This window comes from Meles meles, chromosome 13 (genome assembly GCF_922984935.1).
Source record: "Meles meles chromosome 13, mMelMel3.1 paternal haplotype, whole genome shotgun sequence".
Taxonomy (NCBI): domain Eukaryota; kingdom Metazoa; phylum Chordata; class Mammalia; order Carnivora; family Mustelidae; genus Meles; species Meles meles.
In genome coordinates, this window is record NC_060078.1 from 62,798,194 (window position 1) to 62,820,495 (window position 22,302).

Consider the following 22,302-nt stretch of genomic DNA (forward strand, 5'->3'; position numbering starts at 1 on the left):
TCGGCTGAGCTGTCCCAATTTGGGCCAAATGGGCGGTGTAAGGACCTATTTAGCCAGAGCGACTCCATCTTGGTTAAAACCCATTTTGTTGTTTGTGCAGTAAAACTTAAACTGACCCTGCCCCCCTCCCCCCAGAGAAACTTACTTAGAAGCAAGTCTGGGAAACCAGTAAAATATGGTCAGCTAGTTTCTAATAACAGAGCCCAGAATACAAGGCCAGGTCGGCCAGTTCTTGATAACAGAGCCCAGAATACAAGGACGAGTCGGGCCAGTTGGAGACATCAAATCAGTAAGAAACACACATACTTTTTCCCTAACCACCAAAGAATGTAAACCCCGCTGTTTGGGCACCAACCTTGAGCACCAATTCTGACCAGAGTAATAGGTTAGGTCAAACAGCTATTATAGGGTAAATTATAATTCAATTGGCCACCTGTGTGTGACCTAACATGACTACAAAAATCTCATTGGCCACCTATGTGTGGCCAAACTTTTTTTCTATAAGAGGTAGTCTGTAAGATGGGGAGGGGTTGCCCTCTTCGGAGGCAGCCCTGACTGGTCAGTCAGTCAATTCTTGAGCCTGAAAGCTGGGGATGGTCGCTCTCTTCGGAGACAGCCCTCGCCGGTCAGTCTGACTTCTAATGCTTAGCATAGAATAGAGCTTTGCGTCTGATAGCCATTTGTATGTCTTCATTGGAGAAGTGTCTGTTCATATCTTCTGCCCATTTTTTGATATGATTATCTATTTTGTGTGTGTTGAGTTTGAGGAGTTCTTTATATATCCTGGATATCAACCTTTTGTCTGTACTGTCATTTGCAAATATCTTCTCCCATTCCGTGGGTTGCCTCTTTGTTTTGTTGATTGTTTCCTTTGCTGTGCAGAAGCTTTTGATCTTGATGAAATCCCAAAAGTTCATTTTAGCTTTTGTTTCCTTTGCCTTTGGAGACATATCTTGAAAGAAGTTGCTGTGGCTGATATCGAAGAGGTTACTGCCTATGTTCTCCTCTAGGATTCTGATGGATTCCTGTCTCACGTTGAGGTGTTTTATCCATTTCGAGTTTATCTTTGTGTACGGTGTAAGAGAATGGTCGAGTTTCATTCTTCTACATATCGCTGTCCAGTTTTCCCAGCACCATTTATTGAAGAGACTGTCTCTTTTCCATTGTATGTTTTTTCCTGTTTTGTCAAAGATTATTTGACCATAGAGTTGAGGGTCCATATCTGGGCTCTGCACTCTGTTCCACTGGTCTGTGTCTGTTTTTATGCCAGTACCACGCTGTCTTGGTGATCACAGCTTTGTAGTAAAACTTGAAATCGGGTAACGTGATGCCGCCAGTTTTGTTTTTGTTTTTCAACGTTTTCTTAGCAAATCGGGGTCTCTTCTGATTCCATACAAATTTTAGGATTATTTTTGCTCCAGCTCTTTGAAAAATACCGGTGGAATTTTGATTGGAATGGTGTTAAAAGTATAGATTGCTCTAGGCAGTATAGACATTTTAACAATGTTTATTCTTCCAATCCAAGAGCATGAACAGTCTTCCATCTTTTTGTGTCTTCTTCAATTTCTTTCATGAGTGTTCTGTAGTTCCTTGAGTACAGGTCCTTTACCTCTTTGGTTAGGTTTATTCCCAGGTATCTTACAGTTCTTGGTGCTATAGTAAATGGAATCGATTCTCTAATTTCCCTTTCTGTATTTTCATTGTTAGTGTATAAGAAAGCCACTGATTTCTGTACATTGACTTTGTATCCTGCCACGTTACTGAATTGCTGTATGAGTTCTAGTAGTTTGGGGGTGGAGTCTTTGGGGTTTTCCATATAAAGAATCATGTCATCTGCAAAGAGAGAGAGTTTGACTTCTTCCTTGCCAATTTGGATACCTTTTATTTCTCTTTGTTGTCTGATTGCCATTGCTAGGACTTCTAATACTATGTTGAACAAGAGTGGTGAGAGTGGGCATTCTTGTCATGTTCCTGATCTCAACGGGAAGGCTGCAAGCTTTTTCCCATTGAGGATGATATTTGCTGTGGGTTTTTCATAGATAGATTTTATGAAGTTCAGGAATGTTCCCTCTATCCCTATACTTTGAAGCGTTCATATCAAAAAATGGGCAGAAGATATGAACAGACACTTCTCCAATGAAGACATACAAATGGCTATCAGACACATGAAAAAAATGTTCATCATCACTAGCCATCAGGGAGATTCAAATTAAAACTACATTGAGATACCACCTGACACCAGTTAGAATGGCCAAAATTAGCAAGACAGGAAACGTGTGTTGGAGAGGATGTGGAGAAAGGGGAACCCTCTTACACTTTTGGTGGGAATGCAAGTTGGTGCAGTCACTTTGGAGAACAGTGTGGAGATTCCTCAAGAAATTAAGAATAGAGCTTCCCTATGACCCTGCAATTGCACTGCAATTGCACTTGTATTTACCCCAAAGATACAGATGTAGTGAAAAGAAGAGCCATCTGTACCCCAGTGTTTATTGCAGCAATGGCCACGGTCGCCAAACTGTGGAAAGAACCAAGATGCCCTTCAACGGACGAATGGATAAGGAAGATGTGGTACATATACACAATGGAGTATTATGCCTCCATCAGAAAGGATGAATACTCAACTTTTGTAGCAACATGGACGGGACTGGAAGAGATTATGCTGAGCGAAATAAGTCAAGCAGAGAGAGTCAAGTATCATATGGTCTCACTTATTTGTGGAGCATAACAAAGAACACGGTGGATATGGGGAGATGGAGAGGAGAGGGAGTTGAGGGAAACTGGAAGGGGAGATGAACCATGAGAGACTATGGACTCTGAAAAACAACCAGAGGGTTTTGAAGGGGTTGGGGGGGGGGGGTTGGGAGGTTGAGGAGCCAGGTGGTGGGTAATAGGGAGGGCACGTACTGCATGGAGCACTGGGTGTGGTGCAAAAACAATGAACACTGTTACGCTGAAAATAAAGAAAAAAAAAAAGAATAGAGCTTTGCATAACTTTCACCTTGTCTCAGTCTTGTCCCCCGACCGATCAGTCTAACTTCTAATACTTACCATAAAATAAAGCTTTAAATAACGTTCACTTTGTTTTAGTCTCGTTTCGTTTAATAACGGACCTAACAGGCGGGACTTCTCTATCCTCGTCTCATCAGTCAGTTACAGGCTTTTCTGGATGGGGCAGTAGGTATAACCTGGTATGCTCTAACAAGGATGCCCCCTTGATGAGCCAAGGGCAAGGCATCAGAGGTCTCAGGTTTGAGCCTTTAGCTGCAGTATGCACAGCAGTGAGGGGATGGGCACGCCAGCCTGAAAAGGGGACCTAGTGAAAACCAATGGCTCCAATCTACATCTGTGTCTCTGTGTTTACTGTCGTAGATGGTACCTGAACTTGTCCATCCTGATTCATCACACTGCAGTTAAAGAACTATTTTGTGAGTGTCCAGTTAATGTGTAACACCCTCCCCCCAAGGCAATGAGCACCATGAGGGGGCAGGGCTGTGTCTGTCTATTCAGCAAGTGTTCCTTGGGACCTGACACAGTGGCCAGCATATAATGGGAACCAAAGGAATATTTGTTAAAGAACTGGGTGTCACTTTTCTTCAGACATTCCTGGGAAAATCTAATTTTAACTAAAACTGTATCAGATGCTGCAAAATGAGAAGCAGGGGAGATGAAAGGTGGGAGACTCAACAGGAGGGTATGGATGAACAATGCGGACTCCATTAGACCAAGAATTTCTTCCAGCCCTGGACAAAAACATTGCCTGCAGTTTAAGAAGGTATTGTTGTAGTTGACAGACTAAGCTCATACGGGTAAAGGCGGTAGCTTTTCATCTGCAAATCACTGGGGCCTAGGAGAGTGTCTGGCACATAATAAATGTCAATAGATTTATCCATTCATTCAGGAAATATTTGCTGAGGGCTTATTACAGGTCAAGCACAGTTCTCAAAACTATAGTAATGAACAAAACAGACCAATTCTCTTCCCTCGTGTTGCGTTCAAGTAGAGGAGTCAGGTAACGTGTAAACAAGTATGGATAAGGTAGGCCAGGTGGCATGAGCACTCTGGAGAACAACAAAGTAGGGTCAGGGTGTAGAGCGGAGTTGGTGGGAGGGAGTTTGCCATGTTATGTAGGAAGACGAGGTGACAACTGGATCCGAAGTGTGGTTAAATGGGTGGACAGCACCCCAGGGCATGGCAAGAATGAGCTGTGGGTGCTGGCATCAAGTGTGCTGGGTATCTGTGAGGAACACCAAGGAGGTCAGTGGAGCTGGCCCAGTTAACACAGCTAAGGACAAGGAGAATGGTGTGAAGTAAAATGGGAGGGCTACAGATCAGGGGAGGGGGAGGGCAGGGAAACTAATGCTATAAATTGGGTAAAAGACAACAGTGTTTGGATTGGTGGGAGTTTGTTGTGATGCCCAAAGAGGAGCTCCTGGAAAATTGTAAAGAAGGGACTAGAGGCGCAGTCTCAGGCAGTGCCGCTTCTGGGGAGAGTAAGGCAGTGTGGAAGAGGGAGGTGTCTTTTAGAGACTTGGGTGAAAGGAAAGAAGAAATGAAGAAGTGAAGATTAAGGATCCTGCAGAAACAAAAGAAAATCATGAAATCAGAAGACATGCTGGCCTCTTCCCCCTGATATGAAAACAGTGGTGCACGAAGAGCTTTTTATTAAGTTGATAATGTTATCCGCACAGAAGGGGAAAGAAAGGATTAGTCCGAATAAATTCTGAATATAATGTGCAGATGACCTGCCCTCCATGGGATATATCCTAAGAACAAGAAGAGGTGCAAAGAAATCTTTTTTTTTTTTTTAAGATTTTATTTATTTATTTGACAGAGATCACAAGTAGGCAGAGAGAGAGAGAGGAGGAAGCAGACTTCCTGCTGAGCAGAGAGTCCGATGCGGGGCTTGATCCAAGGACCCTGGTATCATGACCTGAGCCGAAGGCAGAGGCTTTAAGCCACTGAGCCACCCCGGTGCCCCGAGGTGCAAAGAAATCTTAAAACCTGCCATGATGTTTTGCTTTTGGTAGAGGCATTATATGCATAATGTATATACATATACATAATGTATATGTATATACATTATGCATATACATTATATGTATACATATACATATACATTATATGTATATTGTATGTATGTATATATATACATATATATATGTATATTGTAGGACTGAGCAAATGAATAAATATACTTATATATGGGGAACTAGAGCTTGTACTGGAAAGGAGATCTAAGTGCTAAATTAGGGAAAGAGATGAACCCTATGGTATGTTGAATTGGAGATAATAGTATGGAGTTTTGATATCTCATCTATACATATATATATAATACAGGAGAAAAATGCAAAAACAAATGTGGCAATATTAAAAGTTGGCGGGTGGAAGTATATGGTACAGGTATACTAGATATGCAGAATATGCGCACTATTGACACAGGAAAATGGTATACAGATGGTACTACTCATACAACATTTCTGTACATTTGAATAATTCTAAAATAAAAATTGGCAAAAAATCTAGTTTTGGGGAAATCGGTGGAGATGTAAAATGAAATATGATTTGCCATGACTTGATAATTGTTGAGGCTGGAGGAGAGGGCCGTTATGTCATTCTCTCTACATTTTTATATGTTTGATATTTTCCATAATATAAAGGTTTTTCCAATGGCTGAGAAAAGAGAAATTGGAGACCGTGAACACAGATTTTTCTGAGGGTTTTTCTAAGGAGATACTGGACCATGGATTGAGAGGCAAGTGGGGTCCAGGGACTTTTTTTTTTCCCTTTTAACTTTATTTACTTTGAAATAAATTCAGATTAACTCAAAAGTCACAAGAATAGTAGAAAGAACTCCAGAATCCTCTTGAAAGGAATCTTTTTTTTTTTCCATTTTCTTATCTATACAATGAGAGATGTATCCAGTGTATAATATTACAACATTCATCTATACTGCAGGGAAAATTGATGGGAAAAAGGGGCATATGGCCAGAATGGTAGGGGGTCAGGTGTTGTAAGTTTAGAGAGAGAGGAGAACGTGAGATATGCTCCTCTAGGATCTTGCTACTTAAAGTGTTTGTCCTCTGACACGCAACAAGCGATGCCACGAGGCTCCTTGTTAGAAATCTGAGGATCCTTCCATTTCCTCAATGTGACAGAATCAAATCAACATTTTGACAAGATCTCCCAGGTGGTATGGACTAAGCTAGGGGTGGGGAAATGGAATAGCATCACCAAACAGCCTAAAGACCCAGGAAAGACAAGGTCATTAGAGGGAAAGCTGTGTTTTTTTTCTTTACTCACTGTGTGGTGCATGGTGCAGGTGCGGAGAAGGCTGAGTACTGGCTTTACCACGGCTGGCTTCTACCCACTGAGGGCGACCACGGAGCAGGGAGCTGAGAGTGTAGGCAGCAGACTATTTCACAATATGAGACCATGGGATAAATGCCACCCACCACCTTAGGCATCTATACTTCCTAACTGCTTGAAATTTTTACTGCTTTCAAGACTGCTCATTTTGGCTTTTCAGGAAATACTCTCTTAGGATGAAATGTGAGGGCACTGTTAGAGGACTGCAGTGAATAAAAATGGGAACAAGTTACAATGGGTCCAAAGAAGTTGCTCAGGAGACACAGCCACAATAAAGCTGACAAACTGCCCTGCCTCAGACAATGCCATGATTTTACCTTCTTCACAGAGGAATAGATGTTTTTTATTTGGTTGTACACCATCAGCTTTTATATCTCTATTATAATTATAAACAATTTTCCTTTTTCTTTAAAAAATTAATTTATAATGTATTATTTGTTTCAGGGGTGCAGATCTGTGAATTTAAGGAATTTTAATGTGGGAATGTTTCTTTATGATGCAAGGAGATAACGGTAGGAGAACTGCTTCATAAATATCTCAAGTTAGAACTGTAAAGTATGTGCTATTGATTGTGTTATTCTTCGGTCAAGTCCTTTCCTTGAGACTGAGAGGAAATCAAGTCTCAAGGAAAGGACTCTGAACTCTAACAGATGTAGAAGATACAGAGCAGTGCCTAGAATATATGCTAATAGATGTTCATTAAACATTTGAAGAATGAATGGAGGACCAAATGAACTGTAACAATCAGGGAAATGTTGAAATCAATAAGAACTTAAAAAAAACACATTGTAATACATTCTTTCTGTTTTAAATTGTGTTAACTTGGGGCACCTGTGTGGCTCAGTGGGCTAAAGCCTCTGCCTTCAGCCCAGGTCATAATGCCAGGGTCCTTCCTGCTCAGCAGGGAGCCTCCTTCCTCCTGTCTCTGCCTGCCTCTCTGCCTACTTGTGATCTCTCTGTCAAATAAATAAACAAAATCTTTAAAAACAAACAAACAAACAAATAAATTGTGTTAGCTCTTCAAAGTTATCTCTACCCAATTCCCCAAATTCTCTTGAGAATGTAAGTTAAAACAATACCCTTAAGCTACTAACAACACTGAGGGAATAAAGAACACTTAATTTGAAACGATACTGAAAAAAAGTCTTAGTAGGGTGTATCAATTCTTTGCTCTTCTGACCTTTCTGTACTTATCTCTTTCTTCATTTAACTCTTTGACTTTCTTCTCATAGTCTTTGAATTGTTTCCTCTCTTCTTCAGACCACAGAGCATCAGGTTTTGCCATGAAAGCAGGCTGAGGAATCACCTGAAGATAAAAAGGAAAGCATACACTGTGGCTCAAACAGAAATATAACAGAACAGTAAAAGGTCAGAGTTATGTTACAGTTAAAATAAAAAATAAAAAATAAAATAAAAGAGCCCTTTCAAGGGATATAGTTCTTCAGATCGGCAAGACAATGACCTGACACTTTGATGAAAGGATATGAAAAACTTTACAACTGTTTTTCTGTGACATAAGCAAGAGTGGGCAGTTTGGGATGTACAGAGACTCTTAGGTGACAGGTTCAGACATGTATGTTGATATCTTCATAAATGTGAACTCAATAACTTCATATGTAGTTCATAAGACTATGCCTGGGTTCCAGGGACACATAAGGCACATATCAAAAGGAATGTTTCTTGCTACATCCAGAGAATTACAGATGCAACATTAACACTGCTATCCATAGGGACCAGAACCACTATGGCTGTTTGTTTTGTTCTTTTGTTTGCATTATGTAAGATGGGGAGGTAAGTCCAAGGTTTCAAATTTCTCATTTACCTAATGTGATATGTTTATGAAGTACAGGGAGGTTGTATATTTGTTGTTGTAGAATTTCTAAAACTTGGGCCAATGTAGACAAGAACGATCAAATTTGTGTAGCTCTCTCTACCCCCATTCCATCTTCCAGAAGAACGTCCAGAAATCTTACCATTCTCAAAATATCTTCCTTCTTGACTTCCAGAACTCCTCCCATCATGTCCATCAGGGCTCGGCGCCTTGTGTTGGGGCCCTGGAGAAGAGCTACGGTCAGGGAGGGCAGCTAAGACAGATCCAGCCCTTTGGTAGAACCAGAGGCAGCCTCCCGCCCAATGTTAGAATGACTGCATTTAGAATTGGGCAGGGTGGTAAATGGCATGAAGAGAAGAGGAGAAAGAGGCCACTGAGATTCCAGGGACCTCTGACCACGACAAATGCTCCGATGTGTTTCTATAGTGGAGTAAAGTACAAGACTATTCAACCAAATTAGGAACAAGTATCCCTATCAGAGAGAGAGAGAGAGGGAGGGAGAGAGAGAGCACACAGGCAGGCAGTGGCAGTCAGAGGCAGAGAGAGAGAAGCAGGCTACCTGCTGAGCAAGGAGCCTAATGTGGGACTCAATCCCAGGACACTGGGATCATGACCTGAGCCGAAGGCAGCAGCTTAACCAACTGAGCCACCCAGGCGTCAGGAACAAGTATCCCTAAAGGAAAGAGGTCATAGGTAAATTTGAGCAAAACTACATACCCGTGTCTGAAGCCATCGCTCCATTTCATGGGTCGCAGTCAATTCTGTTTTGGCTTTCAGCCATGGATTAATAAGTTTCTGAGCTGTAATCTGAAAGAGAAAATGTGGCCCCAGAGTGTAATGGTCAGCACCCTGGACTCCAAAGGAGAAAATGTGGTTTCCTGCTGTTGTTCTTACAAAATTTAAACCAAATATCCCTTCCACACACCAGGGAAGAGGTTAGAAGGTATTATGAGGATAAAGGAACCATCCAGATTTCACAATCAATGTCCTATCTTGAAATAAAGAATGAGGGGGTTGGGAAAATTGATCGTTACTCCTCTATTAGTTCTCAAAGCTCTTCTCCATCATTAAAGAGATTGTAACAGGGATCTAATTCAGATGAGAGGGGCAGGAAAATGGTTCAAAGGGAGTGTCATCTAAGCCAAATCCTGTAGGATGAGGGTCCTGAGAGGTTAATAGCTTGGAGCATTCAAGGAATTGTGGGAACACAAGTGTGGCCAGCCCAGAGCAAGGCAATGAGAGCAGCTGAAGAGGAAAGGAGCCATGGTTGGCAGTCACAGAGGAGCTTGTTATCTGAAGTGAAATGAGCAGCCACTGCAGGGGTTTAAGCAAGGGAAAGACATAATAAGTTTGGCTTGTAATAAGGTCACTCTCCTGATGTAGAAGGGATTAAAGAAGCAAGTGTGGTGAGGTTAATTATGCACATACAAAGACTGCCCACAGTAGGATCTTGGTGACAGCCGCAGAGTGGGGTCCTTGCTCTCACTGTGCTCCAGCGTCTTAGGTTACACGGCAGGAGTCTGGTTCTGGAAGAAATAATTTCCTTAAACAAGTACAGTAGACTGTAGAGATGAAGACGTACTCTGAAGGATAGGGTTTGGGTTCAAACCCCAACTGTGTCACTTACTAGCTTTAACTGTGGTCAAGCTATTTAACCTCTCTATGCCTTAGTTTCCTTATCTGTAAAATGAAGGTGTTATTAGTACCTACCTTGTAAGGTCTTATAATGATAAATTAGTTTCCATCAATCTAGGGCACTTAGAACAGGACCTGGCTTTTAACAGGGACTATAAAAGAGTTTGTTATTATTTCTAAGCAACACTATTAGCTTTTTGTCCCAAAGCAATCAAGCTCGTTTCATATGAGCAAGGATTTTTTTTTTTTTTTTAGTATTTTAAATTTGGTTATATTTTAATTATTTTCTTTAAGCATTTGCTTGTAGCCACTTCTGGCCAAACACCCTTTTTTTTTTTTTTAAAGATTTTATTTATTTATTTGACAGAGAGAGAGAGACACACACACACAGCAAGAGAGGGAACACAAGTAGAGGGAGTGGGAGAGGGAGACACAGGCTTCCTGCTGAGCAGGGAGCCCAGTGTGAGGCTCGATTCCAGAACTCTGGGATCATGACCTGAGCCGAAGGCAGATGCTTAATGACTGAGCCACCCAGGTGCCCCTAGCTAAACACCGTTTAAGAAGGCTGAGCATCGGGGCATCTGGGTGGCTCAGTCGGTTAAACATGTGACTCTTGATTTCTGCTCAGGTCATGATCTCAGGGTGGTGAAATTGAGCCCTATGTTGGTCCCTGGACTGGTCATGGAGCCTGTTTAAGATTCTTTCTCTCCCTCTCCCACTGCACCGCCCCTTGCCCCTGCCTCATACTCTCTCCTAAATAGAAAAAGACTAACCATTGAGCCCCTTTCCCTGGGATCATTACTTCCTTAATGACCCAGATAATTACTGGAGCTTCATCACGCCCTCTTCCACACTGTGATCCAACTTTTCCAATATAGGTACTGGACCTAGGCTGGGTCAAGGAAAGTCTTCCTAGCCAAATGTGGAATTAGGACTGAGAGATTCTCATTTGGACAAGCTATCCACTTGAGTAAGGAGAAACAAAGTAGAAACTGCTAAACGGGAAATGCAGAGAGAAGTGAGCTAAGAGATAAAGAAAGCGGACTTCTTGACTCCCCGCAGGATTCCAGTCTTTGGTTCCCTGTTTCTTTCTAGGCTTCCAAATCTTCCCTAGATTCCACAGGATCCCAAAAGAAATTCTCATTATTCCTAAGGCAATATCAAGTGTTTTTGTTTCTTGTGACCAAGGATACCACCTGATACAGTCACTTCCAATAGTGCACATGAGGAGATGAGTAGGAAAGAATGTGGGAAAATGTCCTGAGAGAAAAGGGAAGGGACAGCACAGCTAGCCAGTACCTCTTTGTTTTCCACAACGAGGGTTCTCTCTGGCTTCTCACAATCATCAAATTCTGGTTGCCAGATCACTTCTTCCAAGTCCAGATCTAAAATAATTTCTCGAATTCTTACATTTCTTTCCTTCACACGTGCAACTTCGAACTCTTTTTGTTTATACGCAGCATCAAACTCACGGTTGAAAGCAGTTTTTACCTTGTAAATGACATCCTGAAATATCAATGTGACACTGAGAACACATCCCATGTTATAGGTCATGACTTGTAAGAAGGTCCCACGGCTTTACTTTCCTTCCAAAATCAATTTATAAATCATCAGGAAGTGAATCTTTCTAAAATACAGTTTATATTAAGTCATTTATTGGTTCAGTAATCCACAGTGTCTTCCTACCATGGGTAGGATTAAGGCGATGGTGTAACTGTTAAACGACAATCTACTTCCTGAAATGGAAGCTGTAACTCAGTATACAGGTATGTTGATAAATGCTGAAGTAGATGATGGATACTTGGAGACTCTTTGGGCTATTCTCTCAATTTTTGTATATGTTCTAAGAAAAAAATCCATCATAAAATATTTAAAAAGTGATAACGTGATATTTAAATTGGGAAATGGCTTTTCTTTGAAACCTTGTTTGGGAGAGATGTGGTAAGGAAAGGATGGCCTATAGAGGTTGTTTGGATACAACCTCTATTTTCCCAGAAAAGCACCACCACACACAATATTCTTCCTCTGTATGGTCATATCATTCTCAGGTAGGAAGGGGACTTAAGCTGGCTAGCTGCATCAGCCAGTTGTCCAGATGGCAGTGGGTCTGACTGGATTGTTCCCACCTGTGTGGGTGAGAGGGATGACAGTCAATTCAAAGTAGCCTTTATTTTATTTTACCATCAGATTCAGTCTATATGTCTATCCTACTGAAGATGAAACCATTAAAGCAGGTAGAAAAATGATCTTAACAGCTGACATGAGAATTTTTCTTGGGCTGAGATTAACCTTCCTGTAGGAAAATGCCTTAATAAAAACAGCAGAAAGGTGAGACACTGAGGGTGTAGGTCAGCAAAAGCTGAGCAACAAAAGAGATAACAAAATTGGATATAAATGCACAGGAATTTCAGGGGTTGGAGGAGAAGAAAAGAAAAAAAAATAATAGAGCAGAGAATCACGGTAGGAGGCTGGAACTCAAATGGCAGATATGGTTGGAGGACTTCCGGGAATAGGAAGAGCCAACAGTACATCTCGAACCATTCACATGGGTGCAATCTGTCACCAAAATTTCAAGAACTTCTGGTAGGCACATACAGATGTGTTCTGAGACTGACTCGTTCAGTGGAGAGTGAGGAGTAGGAGCTTAGAGCTTGTGGGACGCTGCACCTTATTCCTGAGTCCCAGAAGAGAAGTTATGGAAGTCTTAGAGAGGAAATTGTATTTCCCCAGGTTAAGGGGAGAGCAATCATATCTTGATCTTACAAGGAGGTCCTAAGGGACATCTGAGGTACCTAGAAGATGGCATTCAAGAACCTCTTTTATCTTTGAGCTTCCTGAAGATCTAAGCAGAAGAATAGTTTGTTGGTGGTGTCAGCCAAGGTAGGTATTCTTCGGAAAACCCGTTATCATAGAACCCAGTCCAAATAGATGAAAGTAACTCCTGTACACAATTTCTTTTGAAGAACACGGACATACTAGCCATCTGGATATTTCTCTAAGTACCTTAAATACATCATTTGATTAGCATTAGACTTCAGTTTGAGCCTTTGCAAGATGCCTCATGGGGACTTTTAGAGATTTTAGAGGATAAAGAAAAAATTCACTCACTTTCAGTAATATAATTTGGTTGATTTTCTCCTCTCTGGAATGAAGTCCCAATTGGCTTGGCAGGAAAGAGGCTTGTACGCCAAAATCAGTACTCAGACTGCCAAGCAGGTAATTGGGCAGGTTAGGATTTTTTACTGTCACTTCTTCTTCTTCTTCTTCATCCTCCTCTTCAGGATGCTTTTTAGCCAAGGTAATGGCAGACTGCACCTCTATAATTTCTTTCCGTACCTAAATATAGAAAAAGATGACATGAAAGTTATGCAATAACAAGAATTCTCTAAAGGGCAATTTTGCGGCAACTTAAATATTTCAGTCATTTTAGGTGTTAAATTGTCTTGCCAACAACTGAATTCAAAGTGATGGATAGATCCTGAAACTGATTTGGAAGAGATTTAAGCTTTGGAAATTGACAAACTGTAGATAAGTCAAGAAAGTAAAAATTGTCCTTGATAGTATGTAATATTTATCTTTCTGTCAGGATGACAGCTGCTTATAAATATCTTGAGTCTTTCTTGGAACATAAACATTAAAAAGTACACCTTTTCTTCATGTTTACAAAGAAACTTATTCACAGAGGACTGGTGAGTGTAGGTTAAGGAGACTTGAACTATGCCTTCATTTTATGTTCCAGAAAAAAAATGGATGCAAGTTTCTGGCCAAAACTACATTGATGGGGCAATGTTTTTCTAGTGATCTGTTAGAGACTGCTGCTTTAAAACAAGCAAACAAAAAAATAGCTGGAATTGCTTGAGGAAAACCATAATTCCACCAAAAAAGATACTACTTCATCTTTGGCCAATTATTTAAAAATATAATGCCTCATGATACAAGAAGATAAAGAGAGTAGGATAGATGAAGACCACTTCTGACCAGAGCAAGAACAAAACCCTATATCTAATTTTTTAAAATTATGTCTTCTTATTTGAGGGCTAGCTAGTATTACAGAGGACTATAGGTGTCTTGATTTATTGTGTAGATTTAGCTCCTATATTTATTAAAATATATTCTATAATTAACAAGAAATGAAAATGCAAATAATATATAAACTTGAGTTGTATCCTAACTCAAATCTGTATGGAGACCCTAAAATAAAACACATTACTTATATAAGCACATATATATTTAAAATTGTACTTTAAGACATTCTGTTTCGATCTTCTTTTGCCACAAAACTCTCTTTAATTCTCTCAACTCGTCTTCTGTGCGTTCTTTCATTGGAAAGTTCTCAACCACGTAGGACAGGTGAAAGCACTTGGGAAAAAAAAAAGGCAAGATGAAATAAATTCATTTGTAGTACAACTGTGCATATCAGAGGTGAAGTGAGGGATATTATCCCTGACCAAAATTAATTCATAGGTCATCATGCATGAGTGGAATTGAGAGTGGAAATGTTTTTTAAAATAAAACAATGTACATCATTAGTATTGGTGTAAACTTTGAGTAGAAATACTGAGCTTTTGTGAAGGACTTATTTCTAGAACAGTGGTTCTCAACTAGGCATGATTTTGCTTGCCCTGTTCCTCTCCTCCTCCCTAGCCCTCCAGGGACATTTGGCAATGTCTGGAGATACATTTGATTTTCACTAATGGGAATTTTGGATGTTACTGGGGCCTAGTATCTAGAGGCCAAAACATCCTATAATCCACAGAATAGCCCCCACAACAAAGAATTATCCAGTCCCAAATGTGACAGTCTTATGAAACCCTGTTTAAGAGCAATACTTAATCACAAATATGTAGTGTGGCTATATACTTCATCATCCAAATTGGTGGGGGGGGGGGGGAGACAGATTTGAAAGTGAGAAGGGTGTTCTTAATAGTTACTTAGGACCACCAGCCTAAACTGGGACTTCTGATCACCCTACACAAAGAGGGAAATTGTGTTGGGAGGAATCTCAATGAAAAAGCATTAAATAACCCAGATGTCTAGAGGGCACAGGTAGAACTGTGAACAATATTATGTCTAGTTTTTAATCTGTGTGAATGTGACTGAGGTGGCCTTTTGGAAGAGGCAGATAGGAAGAGCAGAGGCAGGTGGTTCATAGAGGAAAGAAAATCTTAAGAGATGGTGGCTTGGAAGTGCCTAGGGACTAAGCAGAGAGGGAAGAACAAAAACAAGAGAGAAAGGGGCATGAGTTGGTGGAATTTGGTACAGGGACAGCGAGGATGCTCTGAATGCTTTTCCATGTGTGAATTTTCTTAAAATTATTTAAAAATCTTTCATCCATGAGACTTTCAATGAAAGTTCTCATTGGCTAAGGTGTGGTACCTGGAATTATGTCTGTTACCTTAAGAGCTCGACCTTTCACAGCCATCGAATTCCAGCATTCTTCTTTAATAAGTTCAGCCAAATAGGCCTTGGCGAGGTTTTGCATCTCTGCATCCTTTCTTATCTTGCAGAACGTAGATGAAGTGAAACAATGAACACAAATATGTAGCTTAAAAAATAATCTGAATTGCAAATTCACTAATCAGTCATGGTTGCACATTTAGTGGATGTCTTCTTTCCCCATTACACGAAGCTGCCTTGTGCTGGGAGATGCACCTGGGGACACTTTCCTGTCTCAAGGACCTTTCCTAAAGTTTAGTCTGGAGGCTTGGAATTCTCTTCCTGGAGGACCAGGGTGTCAACACAGAAACCTCTAAAGGCAGGCGGGTGCTAAACATGAGCCAAGGTGGTATGAGGCCAATTCCATGGTGGACTGGACAGCTAAAATGCTCACTATCACAGATCTGGTGGATTGGTGCAGGGCTGGGGAGCAAAGCCACTACGCCAGATCTTCCTGTTTTATTAGAGAAGTTTAAAAATGTGTATTTTTTATGAAACTACCAGATATCTAAATGTTGGCTTAATTCCTGTCAATGCATATTTGAAGTGCCAGTTTGTGACCTCTGTCACTTAATTCTTCTATTATTTATGTCTACCATAATTAAATGCTCCATGACTCAAAGGGATCATATGCTTGACCTTTTCCCATTTAGAAACACGTTACCTTAGTTGATTTTATCTGCTTAAGTAAGCCAACTGCTTAATTTTTAAGTGATTAGGAATTCTTGTTTTAATGGAGTTTGCTGAAAGACCTAATATGAAAGTGAGGACCAACAATCTCTAGTCCTTAGGATCCACTTCAGAACCTCTTTTGCATTTCTCTTTGTTGGCAGAATTATCAGCAAACTAGTTAAGAATAATATCTCCCAGATTAGAAAATGTCTTATTTGTTCATTCAGTCATTCATGTTTATTTTATTCACTGTCTGATCAAAGGCTTTGTTTTAATTTGTATTTGATTTTTTTATTCAATGAGTTAATGGCTAATACAGTTTTAAATTATTTTTTCCTTAAATAAACAGCTGTTTTGGCCTGTCAGTTGTCAGAACCTATCTGATTCCCAGCCTACCCCACCCTCCCCTCTCCACTGCTGAGGTTATTTGAGCAACCCCTCCAGACTTGGTCCCTAGTTCTGTGTCCAGGTTGTCATTACTGGGCTTTGGTCTTTCCCCTATGGTTGAGATCCTGACCAGGGCTAACTAATATTCTTGTCCCTTTAGGACTGGGATCCCTGACTGGGATCCACTGACCCTTCCCAGGGACTAGTATTCTCTTCCCAAATGTGCCTGGGTTTATGGTGCCATCTGCTAACACTGTTCTGTGCTGGACCATCTGGTTTCACTATCACATCCAATCTGAGACCGATACTTCGTTAAAGTCCAGAGCTCCAACAAAGGTAATAATATTGGGGAAATAACTGTATGGAGAGTCTTTCTTTGTACCAAAGACTGCCTCAGAGAATTAAGAAGGCTTCTGGGGGAATATACAGGAGTTTGGTAAGCAGCAAGGAGCATCTGGAGCAGAGGCATGGGGTGGGGGTAATCAGGGTGGGTTTATCAGTGGTCTGTAGGTCAGCAGGACAGAGGAGCAGATTTGTGGGAATGAGCGGTCACACATGAGCTTGGAGGGAGAAGCAACGTTAGAGTGAGGGGGTAGGTATCCAACCCAAACTCACTGCAGAGCGGTCAAGCTGAGAAGCTAGGAGAACCGGGTACCAGAATGGGAGGAGGTCAAAAGGTCAAAGGTCCCCTGGTCAAAGGGGAAAAGCCCTGGTAGGCAGACTGGGAAAGCTTTGTGGCTTTTATTCAAGTTATAAGACCTTAGCCAAGTGATTCTAGGTCTAATTCCTTAGTTTCCTTAAGTCAGGACAACAACCACCTACCTTTTGGGATGGGTGCAACCATTAAAATAAGTAACACTCAAAAAAGCCTCTAAATTGGTGCCTATTTATTATAATAATAAAATGGGATAATTTCTTTTTAAAATTATTTTTATTAACATATAATGTATTATTTGCCCCAGGGGTACAGGTCTGTGAATCATCAGTCTTATACAATTCACAGCACTCACCATAGCACATATCCTCCCAATGTCCATAAACCAACCACCATCCAGCAACCCTCAGTTTGTTTTGTGAGATTAAGGGTCTCTTATGGTTTGTAACCCTCCAGATCCCATCTTGTTTCATTTTTTCCTTCCCTACTCCCCAACCCCCCATCCTGCCTCTCAAATTCCTCATATGAGAGAGATCATATGATAATTGTCTTTCTCTGATTGACTTAAGTTGCATTCACGTTGTTGGGGATCATTTCTAATAGCTTTCTGTTGAGTGTAACAAAAGACAAATTCTTTACTGTGATGTTCAAGGTCTTTAGAGCTGGCCTCTGCTCTTATCTCATTCTATGAAGCTCTCTCCTGTCCACTGTGCTATCGCCCTTCTGGCCTTTCTGTTCCTGGATTTCTCCATTTCTACCTCAGGGCCTTCATTCATGGTGCTTCCTTAGTCTGCCATTCTCTTCCCCCAACTCTTTGCATAGCTAACTCCTCTCCTTTGGAATCCCAAATGAAAGGTCACCTCTTTCAACTGTCTTTGACCACAAAAGTAGATGCCCCACATCTATCACAGAATTCAGTTTACATCATGCAATATAGAGAGATTTATTTAGGGTCTGTCTTCACCAGATCAGCCCCATGAGGGCAGGATCTATATGTCTCAGTCATTGTATTCAAGGCACTGACAATAGTGCCTGGCATGTAATAGGTGTTCAATAAACGATGCAGAATGAATGAATAGATAGATGAATTTTACCTCTTTGAGGTAAATTTTGCCTCTTTGTGTCAGTCTATTAAGGTCCTTTTGGTACTGATTCTGTTATCCAGTCTGTTTCCTTTCATTCTCAGCCTCACATCGCTAATTTGACAAATATGCCTCATTTCTATATCTTTATCCCAGTCACTAATCAACATGTTTAACAGGAGAGCACATGATTGGAAGCCTCTCAGCTACAGGCATCAAATTATCAGCCTCTTTTTGATATGATTGTTTAACCAATTATAATTCACTTAAATGCCTTTGAATCCAACCATATTTTTTTTCTCTTGTTTCGAAAAAACTTTTTTTATACTTGCACACTCAAAAAATCAAATGTGGTGTGCAGGTTGAGAAAAAGGTAGCTTAAGAACATTCTGTGTAAAACACAATTAGGACTTTTACTTTAAAAAAAAATCCATACAAGTAAACAGTGTAATGTCACCACATCTCAGAAAGAGAGGCAAAGGCTATAATAATAGAAGTATAGTATCCAAGAAATGGAGGTTTCAGTTTATACTTTTCTCTAAATTGGACAGAAAATAATTGAAATTCATTTGTGGTTGCCATATTCAAAGAAATGAATTCCAATTAGCATAGGAATATGCTAATTGTTAATCTTCTCTATTTTCAGGGTGGCCATAGAGTAGATGATGCTCAAAGGGTAGAAAAATCAGTGAATAAAGAGAGGAAGATATCAACTGTCATTAAGAAAGGGCTAGTGGTGCCTGGTTGGCTCAGTCAGTTAAGTGTCCAACTCTTCATCTCAGCTCAGGTCTTGATATCAGGGTCCTGAGTTCAAGCCCTGCATTGGGCTCTATGCTGGGTGTGGAACCTACATGAAAGCAATCAATCAAGCAAGCAAGCAAGCAAGCAAGCAAGCAGGCTCACTAAACTGGAAGGTCCAAAGTTGGCATAAGGTGGCTGAGAGGATTTCTAAATATGTTTAAACATATGGTGGAAGATGGTTGGAACAAATGTCATGAAGGAGAGACAAACATCAGATGTGTGGCAGGCCTAGACACTCCTCTTTCTCCTATCCCCCCACAATTTTTTAAAAAAAGATTTTATTTATTTATGTGAGAGCAAAAGTGAGAGAAGCAGCAGGCAGAGACAGAAGCAGGGAGTCCGATGTGGGGCTCAATCTCAGGACTCTGAGATCATGACCTGAGCCAAAGGCAGACGCTCAACTGACTGAGCCGCTCAGGTGCCCTCCTCCAACTCCCAAACTTAATAATTCTCTGACTCACTGCATTTATATGCATTTATATAGGTTTTGTTTTATTCACATTATCCTGGAAAAGTTCTCCTTCTCGTTTTCTTTTTACTTCTTTGATTGTATTTCTTTATGGTGCTCAAATTAGATTTTCAGTACCTTTGCCACTTCTTCCTCATTTTCATCGTGAAGCCTTTCCAGTTCTTCAAGATCTAGGCCAAATTCCTTTTGGTCTAATTTTGCAATATTATCTACTGTTTCATTTTCTTCCATCATAGCCAGAACCTGAATTTTCAAATAAGAAAGAATGATGACAAGTAAAGAACTAAACTTTATAGACATGTTTTTCTGAGTCTCTTTAGACAGCCGTCAGTAAAAAAGAGATGTTTTGTTTATCTGAGTGTAACTATCAAGTAAACCATTAGATTATGGGCCTATTGTGGTCATTTAAGTTTTCAGATTTAATCCTTAAAAACTCATTAATTCAGAAACAACAACAAAAATGTAAAAATTTATCACTTCATTGAATGAAATTAAGGAATTGTTGATATTTAGGTGTGCTGGTGGTATTGTGGTTATGCGTTTTAAGAGTTCTTATTTTGGGTGCCTGGGTGGCTCAGTCAGTTAAGCATCTGACCTGTGATTTCAGTGCAGGTCTTGATCTCATGGTTGTCAGCTCAAGCCCCATGTTGGGCTCCATGCTGGGTGTGGAGCCTACTTAAAAAAAAAAAAAGGAAAGAGTTCTTGTCTTTTAGAGGCACAAACTTAACTAAAGATGAAATGATATGATATCTGGGATTGACTTCAAAATGATCAGGAGAAGGGATAGTGGGTAAGGGTATAGATGAAATAATATTGATCATTGGATTTATTATTTTATTATTCTCTCTCCTTTTATACATATTTGAACATTTCTGAAATAAAAATTATCTTAAAAATTATTTTTAAAAGTTTATAACTTCAGAAAATTCAGGGCTATAAAGGATATACATTGTAACATATATGACAAAGTATTATCTTCAATATACATAGAGCTCTTAGAAATCAACAAAAAAATTCAGAAAATATAATAGAAAAATTTAGGACCTCAATTTCAAAATGGTTGACTAAGAATGGGCTTTACAATCATCTTTTCCTGCTTCAATCCATAAAATTAAGAGGAAAGAAATGTATAATAAATAGATAAATCTATTATTATAATTATAATATTTATAATAATTAATATATTAATTAATTATATATTAATTAATATATATAATTTATATATAATATATAATATAATATATAATAATATAATATATATAATAATTAATTATATATATATTAATTAATAATTATATATAATTATAAGAGGGAAAAAAGTATCCTTCAGTACCATGGAAACTGTAACATCTGAAAGATGAAAATCAGATGGATCCAAATAATACATGATAGCCCAAGAGCCCACGAGACAATACCTGAGAAAATGCAGAAGCTACACCAGATATAGGAGTGTGGGGTAACCCAGAAGTAACTGGCAGAGTGATTAGTTGGGGGGTACTATATTGGAAACAGGCAACAGAACCTGTGTGTATCTGCACTGCCACTTGATAAACCTCCCCCGGCGCCCAGCAATGGCAACATAAAGGTTTGCTGCCAAGTGGAGGGAACTGGAATGAATATCTGGGTGGGAGACAAGGACAAGGCAATGACAAGGAGTGTGCCAGTGGCTAGAAGAAATTAGAGAACATCTCCCCCTGCCATAAGAAAGGTGAACAAGCCACTTCCCAACACCACCCACCCCTTCTCATTTGACATATCAGAATACCTGCTGAAGTCACACTCCTACCCCTCTTCCCAAGCAGGTTCAGCTGGTGTGGTGGAATTACAATGGAGCGTGTCAATTTTAAAGATTAGCATAGAACAGTTAAAATAATAATAGACTACTAATATTTGCGGAACAACAAGACCATTGAAGAGAGACAATAAATTCAATAAACAGAAGACTTGTTACACAAACAAAGAGAGTTAATTAAACAGGAGTGGAATTTCACAGTAACTAGGGATGGAAAATAATTGTATCTCATAAAAAGAATAAAGAGATTATAGAACTTAAAAGTTTGATCTTTGAAACAAAAAAAATTCAATAGATGGGCTGAATAGCAAGATGGACACAATTGAAGATAATTAGTGATCTTAACTGATTTTAAGAATTCTGCCAGGTGTAAACAAAAAATAAATAAATAAAAAGTGTGAAAGAAAACTGGAGCTACTTGTATGACACATCTTGAAGGACCTATAATAAATGCACTTCAGAAGAAGAGAATAAAGAGAACAGGGGGCCACAGTGTTGAAAGAAATAATGAGAGAATTTTCAAAGACATAATACAGCATCAACACTTGAGACTGAAAAGGCATAACCAGTGTGGATCAGGGCCAGCTCTAGACACAGAAATGTTGTGAAACTTAAGAACCAAATCCATAACATTTCTAAAGGGGAAAAGAATATTGCCAAGTAGAAGAATCTGTCTCATAGAAGACCCACCTTAGCAGCACTGGATGCAAAAATACACTGGATCGATAGTTTTGGATCAAATTTTTCAGGGGAAGAAAAACCTCGAATCTGTAATTCTATAGTCATTAAACCATAGTTCAAGTGCAAGGTTGATATAATTTATGGACACTAAGGGTCTCATAAAGTTCACCAATACCCATACCTCTGAAAGGATTACTAAGAATGTACTTAATACAGAGGAGGTTGGGTAGAAAGACTTAAATACAAATAAGATTGACATGTTTTTAAGAGTCTTAAAAACTAGCAATTTAGAGCTATCATTCCAAATGATATCATTAAGAGAAGGTGAGGGAAACAGAGGAAGCTGAGAAAGTAAAAAGTAATAATAATACACTGAGGGTCTTGTCTTATATGGAGAGTGAATATGGTGTGATACACTCTAAACCAGAGCTTCTCCAAATTTAATGTGCCAAGAATCACCTGGAGGTCTTGTTAAAGAACATACTCTGATTCAGG

At 39.7% G+C, this 22,302-nt stretch overlaps 1 protein-coding gene across 1 annotated transcript in view; it reads right to left on the reverse strand.

Annotated features, from left to right (window-relative positions):
- CFAP43 (cilia and flagella associated protein 43) overlaps positions 1–22,302 on the reverse strand; it is a 115,743-nt gene that overhangs the window by 26,994 nt on the left and 66,447 nt on the right. The window contains exons 20-27 of the mRNA XM_046027569.1: positions 19,452–19,577; positions 15,228–15,332; positions 14,075–14,191; positions 12,941–13,168; positions 11,132–11,338; positions 8,915–9,004; positions 8,340–8,420; positions 7,547–7,672 (exon numbers count right to left, since the gene is read on the reverse strand). Coding sequence (XP_045883525.1) covers positions 7,547–7,672; positions 8,340–8,420; positions 8,915–9,004; positions 11,132–11,338; positions 12,941–13,168; positions 14,075–14,191; positions 15,228–15,332; positions 19,452–19,577 — 1,080 coding nt within the window. The remainder of the gene's footprint in view (positions 1–7,546; positions 7,673–8,339; positions 8,421–8,914; positions 9,005–11,131; positions 11,339–12,940; positions 13,169–14,074; positions 14,192–15,227; positions 15,333–19,451; positions 19,578–22,302) is intronic.